Below are 20,213 nucleotides of genomic sequence, written 5' to 3' on the forward strand. Positions count from 1 at the left end.
TCAATTTTATTCACAGAGAGGCTCCACCATTAACAATCTACAGCAGTAGTAGCCTGTCGGCTCAAGAGAAGCACATGGATACAACCTTACTTTGTCTTGGTGCTCTGATTGGCCCTTCATGAATGTGACAGTTAGAATGTTCCTCCAATCAACTTCTGATAATCTTTTTTAATAGTCCTGCCCTTTCCTTACACTTTCTATGGGAGCTTTCCCAGATGACTGTGAAATATATCCATGTAATGGAGATATGAAACAGTTTAGGTTAAGGATTCAATACCTTTGTTAAAATCTTTAAAAATGTGTTGCATTTTCAGCTCAGTAGGTAGACTACTATATAGACCAGAGTTTCTCCTGTAACAGAGGAGGATAATTGTCTTAAAGAGGTTTTGGGCATTTGGATGCCCAACAGTTAACGTCTACTTTGTTGGCTAGATAAGAGTCCTGATACCTTGTGACAAATTCACAAAATGTAGATGGAGCCAGACCATGGAAACATTTTAAAAAACAGCTTAAGACTGCAGTAGCCATTGACTCTTACAAATCTAAACATGTTTTTATCTAATACAAGGCAATCGCGCCATCTTGTGGGTTTTCTGTCCGTGATTTTATTGTCTGGTCATACGATATGCTTGTTTTTAAGTTGGTTTTTAGGCTTGAGACCAGGAAAGAGTAGAGTATGACAGCTGTGAAAATATCATAGAGTTAGGTCATTATTGATTTTAATCAAGAACAAATCTTTTACATGTTGTTTATGTGTAGAAAATCCTACTGAGACTGTTATTTTTATGTTCAATGTTAAATGGGACTCATGACATTGTGATACAGAGTGCAAGGATTCATTTAACTAAGGAGCATTCCTACTGATCTAGCTGAGATGTATATAACTGTATCATCAGCATACATTTGATAGCTGACTGTGGGACATATCTCAGGTAGGTTATAATAATAATAATAATAATAATAGTACATCTTATTTGGAGGTTCCTTTCAAGTCACCCAAGGTCACCTTAAAAAAAGCAAAAGCATAAAAAACCATCATTAAAACATCAACATAAAAGACAAGTGAAGTGCACAGTGTCCAGTTAGAGGGAATATGCCAGTTTGAACAGGTGGGTTTTCAGTTGGGATTTGAATGAAGTGATGGAGTCTGACTGTCTTATGTGTGGGGTATGGAGTTCCAGAGTATGGTTGCTGAGCAGCTGAAGGCTCGGGCACCCATGGTACTGAGGCGTGACGTGGGGATGGTTAGTAGTCCAGCAGAGGTTGAGCAGAAGGTGCGGGAGGGAGTGTATTCATGAAGGAGTTTGCGGAGGTAAGTGGGGGATAGGTGAGGAGAAGGTTTTTATAGTGGATGTGGTATTGTACAGGGAGCCAGTGAAGTTGAATGAGAACAGGGGTGATGTGGTCAGAGGATTTGGTGAGGGTAATAATGCGGGCGGCCAAGTTCTGAATGATTTGCAGTCTGTTGATGAGTTTGGCGAGGAGTCCGGTGAGGAGGGCGTTGCAGTAGTCGAGGCAGGATGTGACAAGTGAGTGAATCAGTATTTCAGTGCTGGATTGGGATAGTGATGGGCGGATTTAGAAGGAAGAAAGGGGGAAGAAAGCAGTCCGGGTGGTGTTTTGGATATGAGGTGCAGATGAGAGGGTGCTGTCCAAAATGACGCCGAGGCTCTTGACTTGGGGGGAGAAGGGTACAGGGAATCCGTCAATGATGATGGGTGGATATACTGGGTGGGTGGATATATTGATATACATGCTAAAATTAGTGGACAAAGAACTGACCCCTGGGGTATCCCTATGCTGTTGAAGTGGAATGTGGGCTTTGGCTCATTGACTCTGACACATGGCATCCTCTCATTGAGGTACAAATCAAACCACCATGAAGCTTGATCAGAAAATGGAAATGAAGTTTGGATAGCATCATCATGGTTAACAGTGTCAAATGTTCTTCTCTAGTCCAAAAAAATCCCCGTCTAAAAAGCCCTTATATTTTCAGTTAAATAAAGATTTGCAGTCTCAGTAGAGCATTTGGGTCTAAATCCAAATGGTGGTTAGATTCAACAACAATTTAATTTCAAAGTCAATTTCAAAAAACGCTTGTGCTTATTAGCTGTTGCTTAAGAGTTGCTAATGTGCTTCAAAAAATAGTTTGGAATTAAAACACAGCCAGATATCTCTTCTGAATTTCACTACCCAACACCTTTATAACAACTGTTCAATGTACAAACATTATTCATATTTCCCATATTTATGTGATATTCCACCTGAAACATAGCATGAAATTAAAACGGCATTAAGCTTCTGACCCTGAGAGGGACTTAAGGGAAATAAACAGTGTGGATATGTAATTGGAGTTGAGATGTTATATTTAGATCCATATCTACTTGGAAATATCAGCGTCATCTAAAGTTCCCTCAGAGGCCAGATGTAGAAAGCCACACTGAGTGCCATTATAACCGCAGCCTAAAGTGACCTGTCACTAATGCTGATTGGAGGAGAATGTGCTGACAACTGAGATCACTCAGCACTGATTAAATCCAGACCATAATAACCACACTGTACATCACTCATCCATATTCATCAAGCTCCGACATGCATCTGTTAAGCAATCACAGCAGCAAGGGAAATATACACTCGTGTGAACAAAGTCAACAATACTGTGCGATGTGCTGCAGTAAAATGAAAGCAATTAAAGTAATGAGATTGCTGTATTGATATGGGCTGATATGACAGATGCATTAAACAATGACAGAGATAAAAACAGCTATTCTGATTCCTGTATGATGGAGAACCTTTATTTTAAGTCATGACAATATCTAGCTGTAACAATTCATCTTACAAGAGCACTTTACTGATATGTAAGACATTCCCTTTTATTTGCTTGACATGCACTACAAGAAGGCATACATGGCTAGTGCAGATGGTGGGAGAAAAATGGCTGAGGAAATCCAGAAGGGTTAGTGGATTGAAGCAGGGACTTGGACCAGCTTTGGGAAATGAGTGGGCAAACAAAATGATGGACTCATCCCTCTGTCCTTCTGCTCTTTGCTCTCCCTGATCTCTCGCTTGTTTTTTCCCCTTCATCACTGTTGATGCTCTCAATCTGTCACACTGATTGCCGGACGGAATTATAATTTGCCTAAATTGAACCATAATGCGCCTTGTAAATTTAATTTTGTCTCAAAACCAGATTAACAGGATGTGTATGTGTATCTGTGCATGTGGGCCAGGGTGTGCATGTGTGTATTGTGCGTGACTGTGTGTGTGTACAATATGTGCTTGCCAAAACCGATAATCCCAGGAGCGTATGCTGAATAAATCAGAGTATTTTTGAGAAAGGGGGAAAAAATCCAATCCCTTCAAACACTGCCTATGGATGCAACCAGTGAAGAGAATGCCAGACACATTGAGATCAGGTTGGTCACATAAATATACACAAACACATCCATATTTACATACATTTCAAACAGGGGTTGGAGAAAAATGAAGAAAAGTGACCATGTGATGGGACCTCGTTATAAAAATAGGAACTGCTTTCCATCTCAGTCACGGTAAAAGGAGAGGAAAATATATCATATACATACAAAGTAGTTCAGCACTGGTTGTTTTCTGGTTTATGCAGATTTAACATATACATATATATATATACATATATATATATATATATATATATATATATATATATATACACACACCCTTACTTAGTGTAGAAGAATGCACTCTCATTGAAACCAGTGATGATACAAAGTCTTTTTCTGCAGGTAGAAAATTCTGACCAGTGCAGTTTACTCCTGTAGCCCAGTGGTAAATAGGGGCAAAGAGGTTTAATGTTTAAGTGCATGTAATGTTTAAATTAATATAATGTCTAAATAACAGAAAGGCCACAGAAAGAAAGATGAGAATAGAAATGACAAGAGAATAAAAGTCAGTAACAGAGGAAAAAAAGAGAAATAATAATAATAAAACAAATGTATTTTAAGTATTTCTGTGAAAGGATGTAAAGTAACGTGTCGTGAGAGTAGACACGTAATTTTGTTTTGTTTTATAATTGGTCAGTGTAGATGGTCAGTTCAAGCTGTGACAAGTGAGAGGGAGGTTGGAGGCGAGTAAGGAGAAGAATGGCGGACAGCAGCGAAGCGGGCACATGTTCTTTACTAACCATGTTAGCATGTTTGTAGGTTTATTTTGTGCTTGAGAAACTTGAAGCACCTTGTTAAAATGATGCTTCCACACATCCCTCATTTAAACTGAAGTTAGTGAGGCAGTAGTTCATGTGTGTGCCTCAGAGACTTTAACTAGAAGTGAGCTTGATGCCCAACGCCAGAGCCGCCAACCTGGAAGGACGTAGAGGGCTTTCCGATAGAGTTGCATGCTGCTTCTGTGTGTTGTTTCCATGATGACCAGCAGGAATTGTTTCTGTTGAACTGTGAGTTTCCCACAGAGCTGGACACCTGCTCCGCGACGAGAGGACCGCCTCAGCTGCCACGGTGAGCTTAGCTGCGTGTTTCTACCTGAGAGGAGGAGACTGCCGCAAGGAGAGGATCGTTCCTTTTATCAGTGAGTTGGTTTCCACTGGACTTCTGCTGCGCAAGGAGGAGATTCCTGGAGTTGAGGGTATGTGATTTTATACTTCTGTTATGGAAAACAGAGGAGTCAAAATGGCCGCAACGTATTCGAGCATCACAGGCCTGCAACATTTTTTTTTTCTTTGTGTGTGTGCATGTGGATGAGTGTGTGTGTGGGTCCACATAGGTAAATAGTTCATAGTAATTCATTTAAGTGGTTATTATGAGTTAAGGACAGTTAGGATTTAACCAGTGAGAGTTAAAGTCTTTGCTATATTTTTTGAAGGCAATTAAGAGAGGTATTTTGTTTTTAATAGCTTTCATTCTGATCTACAAGTGACTTAAACGAGTACTTAAAACATTAGAGACACTTAAAAGGAGACATTCATGTTACAGAAAATCTCCAAGTAATTCCTGTTGTTTAGAAATCGAAACTGTGACTAATAAATAAAGACTAATAAATATTGGGAAAAATATAAAAGTAAAAACTGTGATCAAGCTGTTGTTACATTCTACAACTTACAACTTTAAACTCTATACCAAACAGAATTAAAATCACTAGTCAGCTGCCTGTATAGTGATCTTTTCAGAATTACCAATCATATTTTTTTTGTTCTTTCCTTTATTCCTATCTCTTCCTTTACATCTTAAAGGCAACTAAATTGAGTTCATGATACTTTGAAAAAATATTGCATTTCTTTCAAACCATTCACTTTGACTCTATGTCAACCATGACTAAGCAATCACTTTTCCCACAAACACATACATGCCATCTCCGTCCATCATCTACCCTCCCCTGAATTGTCAGTGCTGACATTTCTCAATAGAGAGTAAGCTTGGCAGGACTGCTCACATAGACAGTCGGACAGACAGACAGGCAGGTAGGGATATTAAATATGCATTGCTGTGCAGTGATAGGACACCGGAGGCCATTAGCTATTATAAATATATAATTTTAACTCTGCTGCATATTTCAGCGTCTGGGCAAATGGTACCATAGCTTACAAGCCCTCTGATTAGCATCCCAATGCTAAAATGCATCTCAATTAGACTGAGTGTCAGCCCTCATTTTGTGAGCCAGGGATCGAGATGGAGAGAACCCATGTATAAATGGATGAATAAATAAATAAGTAGTGCACAGGAGGATTGGGAGAAGACAAGAGCAGAGGAGGGGCTAGCTATTGCTGGCTAACAGCATGCAGGTCTGCTGACAGATTGAGTGTGAAGAAAGCCTAAAACTTTAAAACAAACTTTTGGGCTGTTTAACAGCAAAACAAGGTCTCTCACTTTCTCTCAGTCTCCTGTTCTTTCCCCAAGCTATTTTGTTTTCTCGCAGCACCACCATCCACCTGTTTTTCCGCTCTCTATATGTCTGAATCTCTTGTTTCCTTCTTCTGTACCAGCCTCTGTCTCTTCCACATTGCTCTGCTATCAATCTTTCTCCTTCCTTTACTTTTCCCCCTGCCCCTGCTCCACCTTTGCCAAGGATCATGCCACATTTCCTCTTACTGGTCTTAAGTATTTTCTCTCCTCCAAGGATTCTTCCCTTCTCCTCCAAATTCCTGTCACCTGTTGAACACCATAAAGTTTGTAAGACTGATAATAAGTTCATCTTTATACGCTTGTTACCAGGTGGCTGAGATGACTCAGACAAAATATACATTTTATAAGTTTTATTGTAAAGATTGTAAAGATCAAGACAGGCCTCTGTGAATCTCCTCTCAGCCAGGGCAGTCCTGGCAGTCATAGTTAACATCATCAGCTTCTCCAGTTCCCCCAATCCAGAATAGCCACATGCTCTATGGTGAAGGTCTGCCAGGTTGAATTTACCTAAGAAATGCTTTCTGCAGTCCATCTATTCCTGTCTGGTCCAGCTAAGCACATGTCTCCAACTGACCACACTTAAGCATGTGTCTACATTAGAGCACCAATTAATTTTTGAACTGTTTCATTGATCCTTGTATTATTACATGCAAGACAAAAAAAAGTATGGTAACACAGACGTTCTCTGAGCCTCCTTAAATTTGACGTCACTCCACTGTATCCCTTCAGTGGTGTAGAGCTAGACATTGTAACTGAATTCAAGTATCTCTGCCTCATCCTAGACTCCACATTTACTTCAAGAACCACACTAAAAGGTTTCAAACTCAATTAAATTTAGCCTTCAGAATAGCAACAATCTGGTCACTTTTATGCATTATTACTCTTAAACCTGCAGAATCATGATGTGAAAATCCTTGAAAGTATTTGGCAAAACACACTATCATTAAATTATTGTAATATCCTGTTTAAATTTGATAACCCAAGTTTTGACAACTTCATAAAATTCAAGATTTTATGTCTTGTCCACCAAGTATTTCATGGCAACAGCACCTCACACACGCTATAAATGACTGAATTAAAGCTGACAGTGGCCCTCCCCTAAAGACGGATGTACACTGTGCAGTTTCGTCGTTTGTTGTACAGTGTACAGGGCCACAAGCAGATTCTCAAAGTTTGAGGCATTTTTTCTTATGCAAACTGTCAGGCAGAATGTCAAATCAACATAAAAAACAGCAGGAATACCTGTTTTGTGTTTGCTTTCCCTGACTAAAGCTATGAACCATCAGGAAACATCTTCAGCTCCCCAGCTGACAGTCATGATGCGTTGTGCATTAAAAAGTCTGTTCTAAGAGCAGGTTCTTTTATGTGAATGGTAGGAGCCAGTTTTTTGCATTCCCCTGTTCTTTGCTGATAAATACATCTCAGAGTAAGTGGGTGGCCTTTACGCAACACTGTCTGATCACTGACATACAAACTGCTTGTTGGTAAAACATTTACATTTATACCAAACATCATGCAAAGTCAGTTTTGTTCTGGTAAATCTATGGTTTGGTTTAATCAGAATGAACAATTTCTAATGATGCACCAATGCATTAGTGGAACATTGGCGATGGCCAATGTGAACCTTCATCAGCACATCAGCAAAAAAAAAAAAAAAACAAAAAAAAAAAGCGGCATGCGTTGATAAAAGTTGCATATTTTTCTCAAATGTGGAAAATAGAAGAAGAGGTGCATGCTTCTCTGAGAGAAAATGCTTAAATATGACAAAAGCAAAGATAGACAGCAGTTTGAAAAGTTTTTGCTATGCCCACACTCGAAGCTGACTGTCCAGATCAGCAGAGTTTGCAGCGTGCGGAGTCTCTGATGTGGTTGAAATTAGACAAAAAATAGTGGGATATTTAACATTTTCCCACTGTCTACTTGCACCAGCAGGCTGTTCAGATACAGTCGGGAATGAGGCCATTTTTCTGCAGCAGGATGCCTCAACCCAATAGAATAGTACATTTAAATGCAAAACCTCTTGGAACTTAAACACACGCTCGCCACATATGGCGCAGACTACGATCTCCCCGCAACTTTATACATAGCATTTAGCTTGGAAACTTTCTCACACTCCTATCTCCATTTGAACAGCTGACAAGAGAAGTCAGTGTGTTGGATTCATTCATGCTGACGTGATCCTCTCAGTATGAGCCCCAAAACACTTTTTTATGCACAGAGGTAGAGTCTTATCAGTGTAAAAACTACACTTAACTACTACTAAAGAGTACTTGCAAAAGATTCAAACAGGCAGAGTCTTGTCCATTTGTCTGTCTTATAAGATATTGCTATTTTGATGAGGACATTTAAAAAAAAGTGCATTAAGGCAGCTTTATACACAACTTTTTTTGTCACGCATGCCACCAAAACCTGGATAAGAAGAGAAACAGGCTGAGCTGCAACAAGGCAGAGATGATAATCTTTAAAGAGAAAAACATGCAAACTCAGAGATAGGGCCGGGCAATATATTTGCCTCTTACTGAGAAATAGGCTATAAGGTAGAGCAACATCACTATATGTTGAATTGAGATAAGGATTAAACATGATTGTCTTAAAAAAATATATCTTATGTTGAGGTTGATATGAAAAAAGAAAGGAGTGATTTTATTTCCTGCTAATGACGCTATGCTGCAGTTATTATGTTTTAAGATATCTTTCATTGTGAACTAAGTTTAAATAAAATGTGGTATGATAATAATAATAACAATAATAATTATAATAATAATAATAAAAAAGTGATGATAATTCTAGTAATAACAATTAAGTAATAATAATAATAATAATAACTACTTCTTTGCGATTAGTAGTAGTAGTGTTACTCCTTTTCCTATCTTTCCATTTCTTATCTCTGCTCTTTTTTTTCTCCTTGGTTTCTCTGCCACCTCTGCTGGACTCCATCTTTATCATTTCTTCTTCTGCATTTGAGCCCTATACCCAAAGGACATTTCTGCCATTTAAAAACTGACGCTCCAAATGACTCTTGGCATCATTTCAAAACACTTTTCAGGTCACACCTTGAGATAAAACTAAGTTCCAAAACTTCACTGCTAAAATTATCAAAGGGCAGTCATCTATTTTTTTCCATAAACTGACAGGTAATTCCTAAGTGCTCCTTTGCAAAAATGAATATAGAACATTTCAGACTGATGCCATAAAATATATAGCTTTGCCTTTCTCCTCATTAAATAACCATCTCTTTTTTTATTTTCTTTCCCTTTGGTACCTATCCAGTTAACTTTCATCACTTTCTTCCATCTTGCCTTCCTTTCCTGGTGACAGAGTGTGACTCTGTGCATGTCGACAGCCAGCCAGTGGGCCGAGCTTGTCGTCCAGACCCCTGGGGAATCAATCATCGCAGCCAGGATCAATACCAAAGGACCGCATCCCGTACCGGCTACTGACTCGGCTGGCAGTGACTGACTGATGAGCCTGCCCACTGCTACACAGGGCAGAAACAATATTAAAGGGAGTGCATGGAACCATTTTGCATGCACCATTGCACAAACACTGAAATGGACAAATATACTCACACTGAGATATAGTGTCATCATTTACTCTGAAACAAATACATTTATGTGAGGGCTGCAGGTTGTGTATGAGAATGGAAATGTCCATGATGTGACTGGCTGTCTTGCACAACCCAGCATGTATCCCATTCCTGAGCTATTCAGCTTTGTTTTTGTCAAACCAAATTCAGTCTTCCTCAATCTATTACAGTCTATTTCCATTTTTTCAGTGAGCTCTGTAGAGGCCTGATTATGGGCCCCCTTATTGCGTCTGTATCATCCAGTGGCACAACATTACCCCACTCTATCCATCACTGTGGTCCTGTGCAAGGGAAAGTACCACTTATCAGCCAACTACAAGCAAATTAGACAGACATAATAGGGCTGAACAGAGGTAGGGGGTGAACCCTATTGGGGGGAAAGTGAGTGCAATCACTGATATGAAGTGAACACTTTAAAGGCACAATACAGACTAACTCGCATGTTCCTTGCAATTATGTCACATCTACTTAAATTCTCCTTGAGTAAAACGGGCATGGTGTGAAAATTGGCACACTTATTACAATGAAACTGCAAACACTTCCTTCATGTGTAGTCTGCTTTAAACATTTAGTGATATCACCTCTTGTTCTGTACACAGCTAGTACCACCTGTGACTTTTATATAGACGCCACTCATCTTTCTTCATATTCAGCTCTAACACTGGCTAAGACGTGAATAGTGTGCTTATTTTAAGGTTCTCGTCCTGGTTCAGTAGGGACTATCAGTGCTGCAAGGACAAAGAAACATCAGATACTGTCAATGACTACTAAGTATTTGTTTAAGTCAATGTTGATTTTACTCTGAAGATGTTTAATCCCAGCACGCATGACTGGAAGTGACCTTTGTTTCAGAGGAGGAGATCATTAATAGGTACCCACTAGTGCTGTTTGTAATATGACAGTATCTGACTCAGGTCCATTGCACTCAATTTATTGTCAAAGGAGGTGAAAAGCAGAGCACTGAGACTGCACGGTGCGGCATAAATATCTATGTGTTAATGTAGAGAGAGTATTTAAAAATAAATTCCTGACAATGAAATTAGACAACAAAATTTGCTGGAAACCTCACACAAACACAAGCATTTCAGTCCTAGCAAAAGCAAAGTATATTCTGGATCAAAAATCACTGTACAATCTCTACAGTTCATGGCTCCTACCTTATTAACAGTGCCTATAAAACATATCAGTAAAAGCTTTATGCTATTGAAGAAAACTCAGGTTAAAACTGGACTAGAGTTCAACAAAAAGCATGTAAGAGACTCCATGGTGAGTGATAGAAAGTTCTCTGGTCTGATGAGACCAAAATCGTGTTTTTGGCCACCAGACAAGATGCTAAGTTTGGCACCAAGCACTACACATCACCAAAAACAAAACATCCCCTCTGTGAAGCACAGTGGTGGCAGCATCATGTTGTGGGATGATTCTCAGCAGCCGGCCCTGGAAGGCTTGTAAAGGTAGAGGGTGAAATGAATGTGGAAGATTACAGAAAAAGAGAAAGAGAACTTCTGTTTGGGAAATTTACTTTCCAGCAAGACACTGACCCGAAGCCTACAGCGAAAGCTGCACAGACATTGTTTGAAGACAATAAGGTGAATGTTGAGTCAAAGCCCAGACCTCAATCCAACACAGAATTTGTGGACGGGCTTGAAAAAATGCTGCTCATGATCGATCACCATTTTACTGGCCATGATTGATTTATAAAACATCCAAGGAGGTGAGTACTCTTTACAGGCACTGTTAATGACTGTGCAGAGGTTTGGGGAAACACCTATGAAAGCTAACTACAACACCTTTTAGTAAAAAAAAGCAATGAGAATAACTCATAACATTGGGTTTTGGGCAATTACGAATCAATTGGTCTTCAAATCTAAAACTTCCATTCGGTAGAATAAAAACCTCTCAGATAATGCACAAAGCAAGGAATAATCTGCTGCCTGGCAATATAAAAAAGTTTTACGAAAGAGAGGGAGGTTATAATTTAAGGGGGGGGGCTAAATCTATAGGTTCTTAGTGTTCCTACAAACAATGAAAAGTTTCTGTATGACCTTTTGTGGAGTTCAGCTGTGGAGCAGACTGAGCAATGACATAAAACAAGTATCAAACATGACTGTTTAAAAAGAGCTATAGAGAAATTATTCTCACGAGGTACCATGATGAATGATTATTACAAGGTGTTTGTTGGTAATGTGGCTATGTTTGAATTTAAAAGCATTTATTGTGTTATTTTCAGATGAGTAATTTTCTGTATACAGGACAATGATTTAAAAAATTGAATGTAAAATTGAGACAATCATATGCTTTCATTAAGGAAGTGATTGATAATGTTTAAACAGAAATTAAAGGCGTAGGGTAAGTAAGTATATGTCTTCCTACGTCTTTTTCGCTCATGTAAATTGAGATGCTCAAACATTTGCAGATGAACTTTGTCGTCGCTTTTATCTTTTCTTGTTGCATTTCTTCAACTTTATTATGTTGTCATTTTACATATTTAAACTAAAGATATCAATCAAAAATTCTACATTACTTGTATGCTAGCAGCAGAGGATCATTTGATCAAAGTCTATCCTATTTATCACAAATCTAATAACAAAGAAAGTAATACGTTAAATCAATAATGTATTTTGAATTTCACAAGACTTTATGTGATGTTTCAAGCCAAATCTGTTCTATTAAACTCAAAGTGACTGGACTGTGAGTGACCACTGAAAAAAAATGAACTAAAGATAAATGCATAAACACCAGTATATTCCTTCTCCATTTGGTTGATGCTTTTATCCAGAGTGCTTAACTGGATCACTCTACAGGGACTGGAACATTACCCCTACAGTATTAGCAGCACACTTTTATCCACTGTGCTGCATCAAGATAAAACCTTTAAAGCACAGAACTCCCTTACTGATCATAAAGTACATTGAGAACAGCTGTCTGGCCCGTCCTGTAGCAGGGTTGGACCTACTCACTGTATAATAGACCTTTTAATGTGATCTCAACCTTTAAGTGAGATCCAACTAATGCTCTATAGGATTTCACACAAAATGGGTTGGAGGTTATTTGGTAGTGTGCAGCTCTGCGATTGGTTCCTCACACAACCGTTTAATCTGCCACTGGCTGGAAGCTCAGTGCTGAGGGGTGCAACAGGAAAAAAATTACACACCTTGTCTCTGGAAAAGCTGGCTGCTGACAATCTCAGTCATGGAGGCCACCTTCTGTTTCTGGAGTTTCTCAGGAGGGATGCAGGAATAAAAATCATGAAGCAGTTGACTGGAAAGAGAGAGGGAAGTGGTGGAATAAATAATCAGGTAGATCATCATACAGCAAGAGAGACAGGCCTGTTGTCTTGAAAATGAGCACAATAAATATTCAGGATTAATCTTCTGCAGATTATTGCACATGCTGATTTTTAAATCAATTGCACTATTTATTCCCTCTGTGTAATTGATTCAGAGATCAAAAAGCAACTAAATCTTAGTAAGACAGGCTTTACGCAGCTCCTCTTTAGGGTCGTAAAATATGCAACAACTAAAAGCAAAGGTTGGAACACAGTGCTCCCCAGACAAAGTAGAGTGGTGTATGCTGCATGAAAACAAATGAGCTAACGCCTAAACACACTTTAATGAAGACACAGGTTTGAGTCATCCTCTGCCCCCAAATTCATTTCTATAATAATTAAACAGCCTGGTTGCAAGCCCCAATGCCACTTAGAAAGATTGAATGCTCAGGGCTCGGTAAACCCTTTGTCTTCATTTTTTTTTGGTCTGTCTCTCACTTTGTCTCTGTCATCTTAAATTATGCCACAAAGGTTGTGCATGCATTTTCAGTAATAGCATGAAAGAATGAAAATGCACCACCTCTGCTACCAAACTCAAACACAAGAAAAGGGTCCGTTTGACTTTTGATGTGTATAAGCTGGCGCAAGGACACACCGGTGCACAGGGGCTCTTAGCAGACTTATCAAGCCCACTAATCATCAGAGCTGAATGTAATTAAAATCAAAAATATCAGCTGATTCCCACATGGACATGCAAAGGACAAACAGAGCAAACAAAACACACACATAGCTGACAATGTATGCGCTTGTACCACTCTGCAGATCACACTCTGGGTAAGTTTACAAGGCGCAGGAGTGTGACTGAACAGAAGATGAGACAAAGCTTTGATGTCCACCTCATGCAAGCTGATTGTAATTCACACAGGCTGCTTTTGGAAAATCTGCCTCAGGCACTTTTGATCAGGAATGCAACAGGGACTTAACTTTCAAGTTCAGATGGCTTGGGCATGTTTATGCATTTGTGTGCGTTAAGTGCAGAAGTCAAACACAATGAGGGTGTGTGAGTGTTTGTGAAAAAAAAAAATGGAATGACAGAAAGTGAGAATATGTATACTGATCTTTAACTCTCTGCCCTTCGTCACCTTTTGATATGCATCTGCATCTGTTCGCTTATGTGGCTGGTATTAAAAGTAGCACCTTTGTGATGCTGTGTTGACATGGAGTTACTCAAGGGACTAGAATGGCAGATGATATGTACACACTGTACAGCACACACCGGTCACTGACAAGTGAAAGGAGAAATCACAGAGGCAAGACAATGGATCTGAGCTTGCTCGTCAAATTGCTGAAGGTGAAATAAAATGTCTGGAATTTCTTTTTCAAAAGCAGTTTTTACACTGGGGTCATTTGCAGGGTGCCAGAGTATGATTGTGGGTCAAAGAGAGGTTAAACAAGCTATTCACTGTCATTTTACTCTGCAGGAAAGCGAGAATAAAAGAAACCAAGTTCAAATGGCTTTATTTGATGGTTTTACTGATATTGTCATTTCAGTAAGGGGAACATGGAGGAGGGACAGAGTGTGTTAGAGAGTGTGTGCTCGTGTTTATGTCAGTTTGATGAGAGTTTTATCACCTGATAAAGAAGGTAAGCCTCAAACAGAATGGAAAGTGTGGCAGACACAAAGATGAGGGTCACTTAGCAAGGGCAAAAGGGAAGCCTGATGTGAGTAGAGCTGAAAGCTCTCATACATCATCTGTCAGTGTCACGGACAAAAGACCAAAGATATGACCAAAGATAAAGATTGTGAGTGTTTCAAGCTGAGCTTACCTCAGGAGTTTAGCATCAAAAACTTTCTCCACATCATGCAGAACAGTTGGAAGGTACTTCAGAGCAGCAACCTGGTCACACATACATAACAGGTAAACAATGTCAAATTACTGCCTTAATATCCCGTGGTAATTGTTGCAATGGAGGGTGACTTTGCCATCAAGCAGTTGCTCATAAAAAGAGTGAGAAAAGAATAGGGCCACCTGTCTGTCTGCCTAACTTTTTGAGACTACCTCTCTCTCTGAACACCTGTATCAGTTTAAGTAGTGAGAATGAGGGGGAGACATTCAGCAGCAGAAAAGTGATGTAGACAGAATCAGATAGGGAGATCACATCAGAGACGCTGGAGCATTAGGAGAAGTAGGGAGAAGAGACATGTAGATGTAAAAAACAAGAGCTGGAAAAAGGTAAGGATAATGATGAGACAAATTTAAAGAGGAGTATTGAGGTGAAGGACAGGTGCATGGTGAATGTGTATGATTACCCTGAGCAGCAGAGTGGCGGTGTAGTCTGTTCTCATCAGGCTGTTGATGGACTCAAAAAGCCTCCTAAGCGACTCCTCAAACTCTGCCTGCTCCTTCCCCTCATACAGCCTAGGAGAAAAATTAATGGAAATGAAACAGGTACATTGGAGAGCAGAAATAACAAGACAGCCTGGAAATGAACTTCAGAAAGCCTAACATGGCATAATTAGAACAGGGAGGTGGAGAGGGAAATGAAGGATGCAAAGGAATTGAATAAGGTAAAGAAACATCAGAGAAGTGCAGAAGGGTGAGTTATGAGTGAGGTTGGCGTGTGTGAGGAGAATCATAGACAAAAAGTCAACCTAAGGTTAGAAAGGGTAAGAAACTTAAGATGAATTTTATAAACAGCATTTTGTCTGTACAAAAGAAAAATGGACTATGACTGTGTGAGGCTGAAAAGATCAGTGTTCAATTACCAACTTAAATGTACAAGCAAAATTCTGAAATAATAGGGATGCGGTCTCAAATGTAAATAAAAACAGAATACAATGATTTGCAAATCTCATTAACCAATATTATAATCATGATAGAACACAAACAACATATCAAACATTAAAACTGAGAGATTTTATCATTTCATGAAAAAATATCAGCTCATTTTGAATTTGATGGCAGCAACAGATCTTATAAAAGTAGGGACATGGCATCAAAAGGCTGAAACGTAAGTGGTACGAATAAAATTAACAAAAGCTAAAGGCAGATTTAGCAACATGTTAGAATAATTGGCAACAGGTCTGTACCAGGACTTGGTATAAAAAAACGCATTTTAAGAAGAAAAGTCTCTCAGAAGCAAAGATGGACAAAGGTTAACAAAATCTAACCAATAAAACTTCAGTCTTTAACACTCTTTAAATTTTAAGGATGAAAAAAAACCTTGAAAGGAACACTGCATGATCAGACAAGTTCATTTTGTTGGATAGATATTTGTATCTCTCAAATGTATGTTGAACTAAAAAACTCACTAAATACTTAGTGAGTTTTTTCAGTTCAATTTACATTTGAGAGATACAAATATCTAGCCAAAAAGATGAACTTGTCTGATCATGCAAGGTTCCTTTGAAGGCTGTAGAACATTACAGTTTAAAGAATGAAAAAAAATACCACAGACCTATTCATGCATTCAAAATATCACCAGCTAAAACAGGCTGATATTCGCAGCCAAAATACTGGTTGCAGATGTCGGCAGAAATTTGTCATATCTGCCGATACAATGTTACACCCGGTAATTTGTGCAGCCATAAATAATTTTAAGTCAAGAAAAATCCAGAGAACAATTTTGGGGTTTGTCCATCAAATATGGTTCTTTAAGTTCTTGGCAAGTCAGACCAGAAAAAAGCAGGAAATCAGAACCAGCCAAAGATACTCCAGTTGATGCATCAGCCTTATTGACAGACGTCATGGTGAGGGTCTCTAACAGAAAAGTGTGACACATTTTTCTGTAATGTGCTTTTTAATTTAAATGGGAAGAAGTGTGTCACTGAAGGAGAGCTTAATGAAGTAGAACAAAGCATGCACTTTTGCTCATCCCAGGTGTGCCACATATGTGTTAGTTTTATCTGAGATTGCAAACATGTCAGTCAGTTTGTGTTTTTCCCCATGGTGAAAGAGGAAAAAACTGAGTTGGAAGTACAGTGTTCATCTACATTTGAAAGGATTGTTACTCAAGCATATTCCAGCGTACCACAGTGAACCTTACTCACATGAATCATCATTTCCCAACAACAAAACTATGGGTAGTGAAAATCCAGAATGGCTAGCAACTTTGAAAACCCACTTGCCAAAGTGGCTGGTGACTAAAAAGTTAACATCAAGTCCTGGATGTACGTATGAAGCCTACACCACAAAGTCAAGTTTTGGAGTACCTGCAAATGAAAATGTAAAATCTTTCAAATTACAAACCAATGTTTCTTAAAATAAACTTTTTACAGTGTCATTTACATCTTCCTCCTCCTAACCCTTTAACAGGTTTGCTTTTGGGTTTTAAAGTATTATTTTTATTCTAAAAACACCAAGATCCTGAGCAGAGCTAGTTAACTAAATCATACTGCTTTAGGTTTTTTGTATTAGTCGATCCACAGCTGATAATGGCAATGTATTTGAAGTCATCTTCTTCAAGTCAACACATGCTTTCTCTGTGTAGAGTAGCTGCCAGTGATATTACATCTGTGTTTTTATTGAAATGGGTATTTAAACATCTGGCTGCTCTTCCTCACAACTTGTTTTAAAAACCTGGGCAAATATATTCAACATGAAGACGCTATACTGAACTTTAATCCATCTGTAAATATTTTAGCTGTCAGACTATAATAGCAAAAATCATACACTGCTAAGGGAGCAAAAATGACTCCTTGTATCCTTTAATACTAATAATGCACATCACTTGAGTCAAGTGTAGTGAAGCAGTGAACCAGTGCTGTTTTGTGATGAAAAGAGAGGTGAAACCTTGATTGGCCCTAACTGCCAGGATGAAGGATCTCCCCTGACTTAACAAAATAAAAGCGGTACCTTTCTTCTTACTATTCACATCACATCCAAGTACTGACACATCCTGGTTTCATCTCTTCAGTACAACTTTCTCCACCCCAAACAAAGTTTTCTCTCATTCATCTCTCTGCCCCTTTCCTTCCCACGTCTCCTCCCTATCTCTCTAAGATTCAGTGGAGCTGTGCAGTTGTTAATTACAATAGAAGTTAGGAGTGCTGGAGGGAAGGATTAGCATGTGGCACACAGTGATTTTAGCGTGTGGGGGGAGGGATTAGAGGGTAACACACAGAGGTATTATCACTGGGCTCTGTGCAGAGTACAGTTATGATTACAGACGCATTGTCCAGCTTAATCCACTGACCCTGTCAGTGCATAAATTCATGTGTGTATGTGGAGAGAGAGAGAGAGAGGAGAGATGATGTCTTGATGTGTCAGGCTCAGTTTTGGTGTCATAACACCAGGTTTTGCACTCACGCCACACTTATGCACTTAGAGTAACCTAAAATAGTTTTGTCCCATTAGTACAGTATTGCATGTCACAGCCTGTGGTGTATTTCTTTAATCCAACACAGATGATGAATGTGGAACTAAAAATGACTGTAGGCTCTTGCCTCAACTTATCTACATACACACACACATACACACAGGCACTCATCACCCACACGTTTGCCCAACAACACAAATACGTCACACCAGCTCAGCAAATTAATAGCAGAGACAGATGGAGAGGAGAGAGAGGGATGAAGGGATGACAGGGACGAGAAAAGAGTGAAGGGAAACCGAGGGGAAAAAACTGAGTAGTGATAGTAGGAAGGCAGTCCCGTAAGAGGAATGTGGATGACAGAAGGAAGAGACAAAAAAGGAACAACAAAGCTACACTTAATATGTCCCCTGTGAAATATGAAATCCCTGCCAGAGCAAATCAGTCAAAAATGTCACCTTGTTGGGGTTCAGAATTGCAGTTCCCTCTGGACCAATCAGTAAATTAATTATGTGTCACGATCACCCACTGAGGCACAAAGTTTGCCACAGGATGGACCAAATGTTAGATGTTGATGTTTTACTTGGCAGATGGAGGATGTGACTGAGTGACTAACAATGCTGCGACAGACATAATTACTAAAACAAAAACATAATTGCTCATATATATTGGATTAGGAAATCTTTATTACAGTTTATTAAGGGTGCAATGAGTCACATAATTACCTCAGGTATTTTTACATGTAGTTCTAGTTAAATAGTTTCTTCATAATTAAAGTTATATAAACACTGTGAACATGACAAGGAAATCAGTAGGATGGCCCAAGAATTCATGTATATATATATATATATAAACATACATATATTAGACTATATCTGATGGTGCATTTGTAAATTTTATTGATTTTTAAAGCTCCATCATGAAGAATTTTTGCACTGAAATGTATATTCTTTTAAAAAATGAATACTCCAATGTTAAATATACTGTATATTTTGTTGAATTCTAAGCTTTCCTCAAATATTTCCAACAGTTTTGAAAAACACAGAAATTCTTAATCACAGTCCAGTTTGTACCTCAGCTTCTGGGTCATGGTTCAGTACGGGTTCAGTTCATCAGTACAAAAGGAACATGAAGTACCAGCTATATAGGCCTCATTCCAGGTTTCTCTCATTTATTGCTTTTAACCTGACTGTAGTCGAGTTTACAGTTTCATTCTTTTGATGTGAGAACCACCTTTGACAGTTTGTACAGTCTGTGGTGTATTACAAATGAAAAAAAGAGAAGAGACAGATTTAAAAAAAAAAAAGATACAAAATAAAAAGCAACACAGAAATGAACAGCCTATTATCTCCTGAAAATACAGCAAGAGATGAAAAATAAAATGTGTATTTTAGAGCACTTTAAAGGTTTCCTTGTTATGATTTATGTAGAGTGCCACGACGCAGTCACATAGTTTTTGTAAACAGGATTTTAGAAGCTATACGCAGATATGTAGAAGTAGAGAACACTTGTTAAAGTGTGTAAAATAAATGAAATCATGACTCGTGTTCATCAGTGAAGGACTGCAGAATAGCTCACGTAAACTAGGGACGGGATGTTTTAATGAGGTCCAAGCAGAGCACTTAATACACACTTGTAGCCACTGTTCTCTACTTCAGGATCTTCGTGTAAGGACTTTAAAGTGTATTAGCATTGCTAAAGTCTCTGCTTTTACATGCAGAAGCTTTTTAAAAACAGCACCAAGAAGTGAAGGAGAGGAAGAAGCCAGTAAGCCTTGCCACTCCCCTGCTAATGCACCTGTAGTTGATGCTTTTCTTAAAGTGTTTTGTTTTTCCTGGTTCTCTCTTTCCTGGTTAGGCAACACTTATGAGCATTACTGCCACCTCTATTGACGATGAGGACTGTCATCTTGCCAATTTTCTCCATTGAAACCATAGACTGTAGAAATAATTCTACATTATTGTCATGGGACTATGTGGTCTGAACTGTGACCCCTTGAACCATGACCATTCAGGACCAAAACAAAAACCGTTACATCTCTAACTGGCAGTGTTAAGTTTGTAGGCCTAAACTATGACTACAAATGTTCATCAACTAACTTTCTCCCAGAAGGACAAAAGACTGAGTAAAAATAAAACCTTGATGATAAAAATGC

At 38.8% G+C, this 20,213-nt stretch overlaps 1 protein-coding gene across 2 annotated transcripts in view; it reads right to left on the reverse strand.

Annotated features, from left to right (window-relative positions):
• The window catches only part of LOC121515909 (dedicator of cytokinesis protein 2-like), a 247,197-nt gene that overhangs the window by 128,886 nt on the left and 98,098 nt on the right, over window positions 1–20,213 (reverse strand). For both annotated transcript variants that reach the window (XM_041796853.1, XM_041796854.1), the window contains 3 exons: window positions 15,054–15,162; window positions 14,570–14,640; window positions 12,629–12,735 (listed from right to left, as the gene is read on the reverse strand). In XM_041796853.1, coding sequence (XP_041652787.1) covers window positions 12,629–12,735; window positions 14,570–14,640; window positions 15,054–15,162 — 287 coding nt within the window. The remainder of the gene's footprint in view (window positions 1–12,628; window positions 12,736–14,569; window positions 14,641–15,053; window positions 15,163–20,213) is intronic.

This window comes from Cheilinus undulatus, linkage group 10 (genome assembly GCF_018320785.1).
Source record: "Cheilinus undulatus linkage group 10, ASM1832078v1, whole genome shotgun sequence".
Taxonomy (NCBI): Eukaryota; Metazoa; Chordata; class Actinopteri; order Labriformes; family Labridae; genus Cheilinus; species Cheilinus undulatus.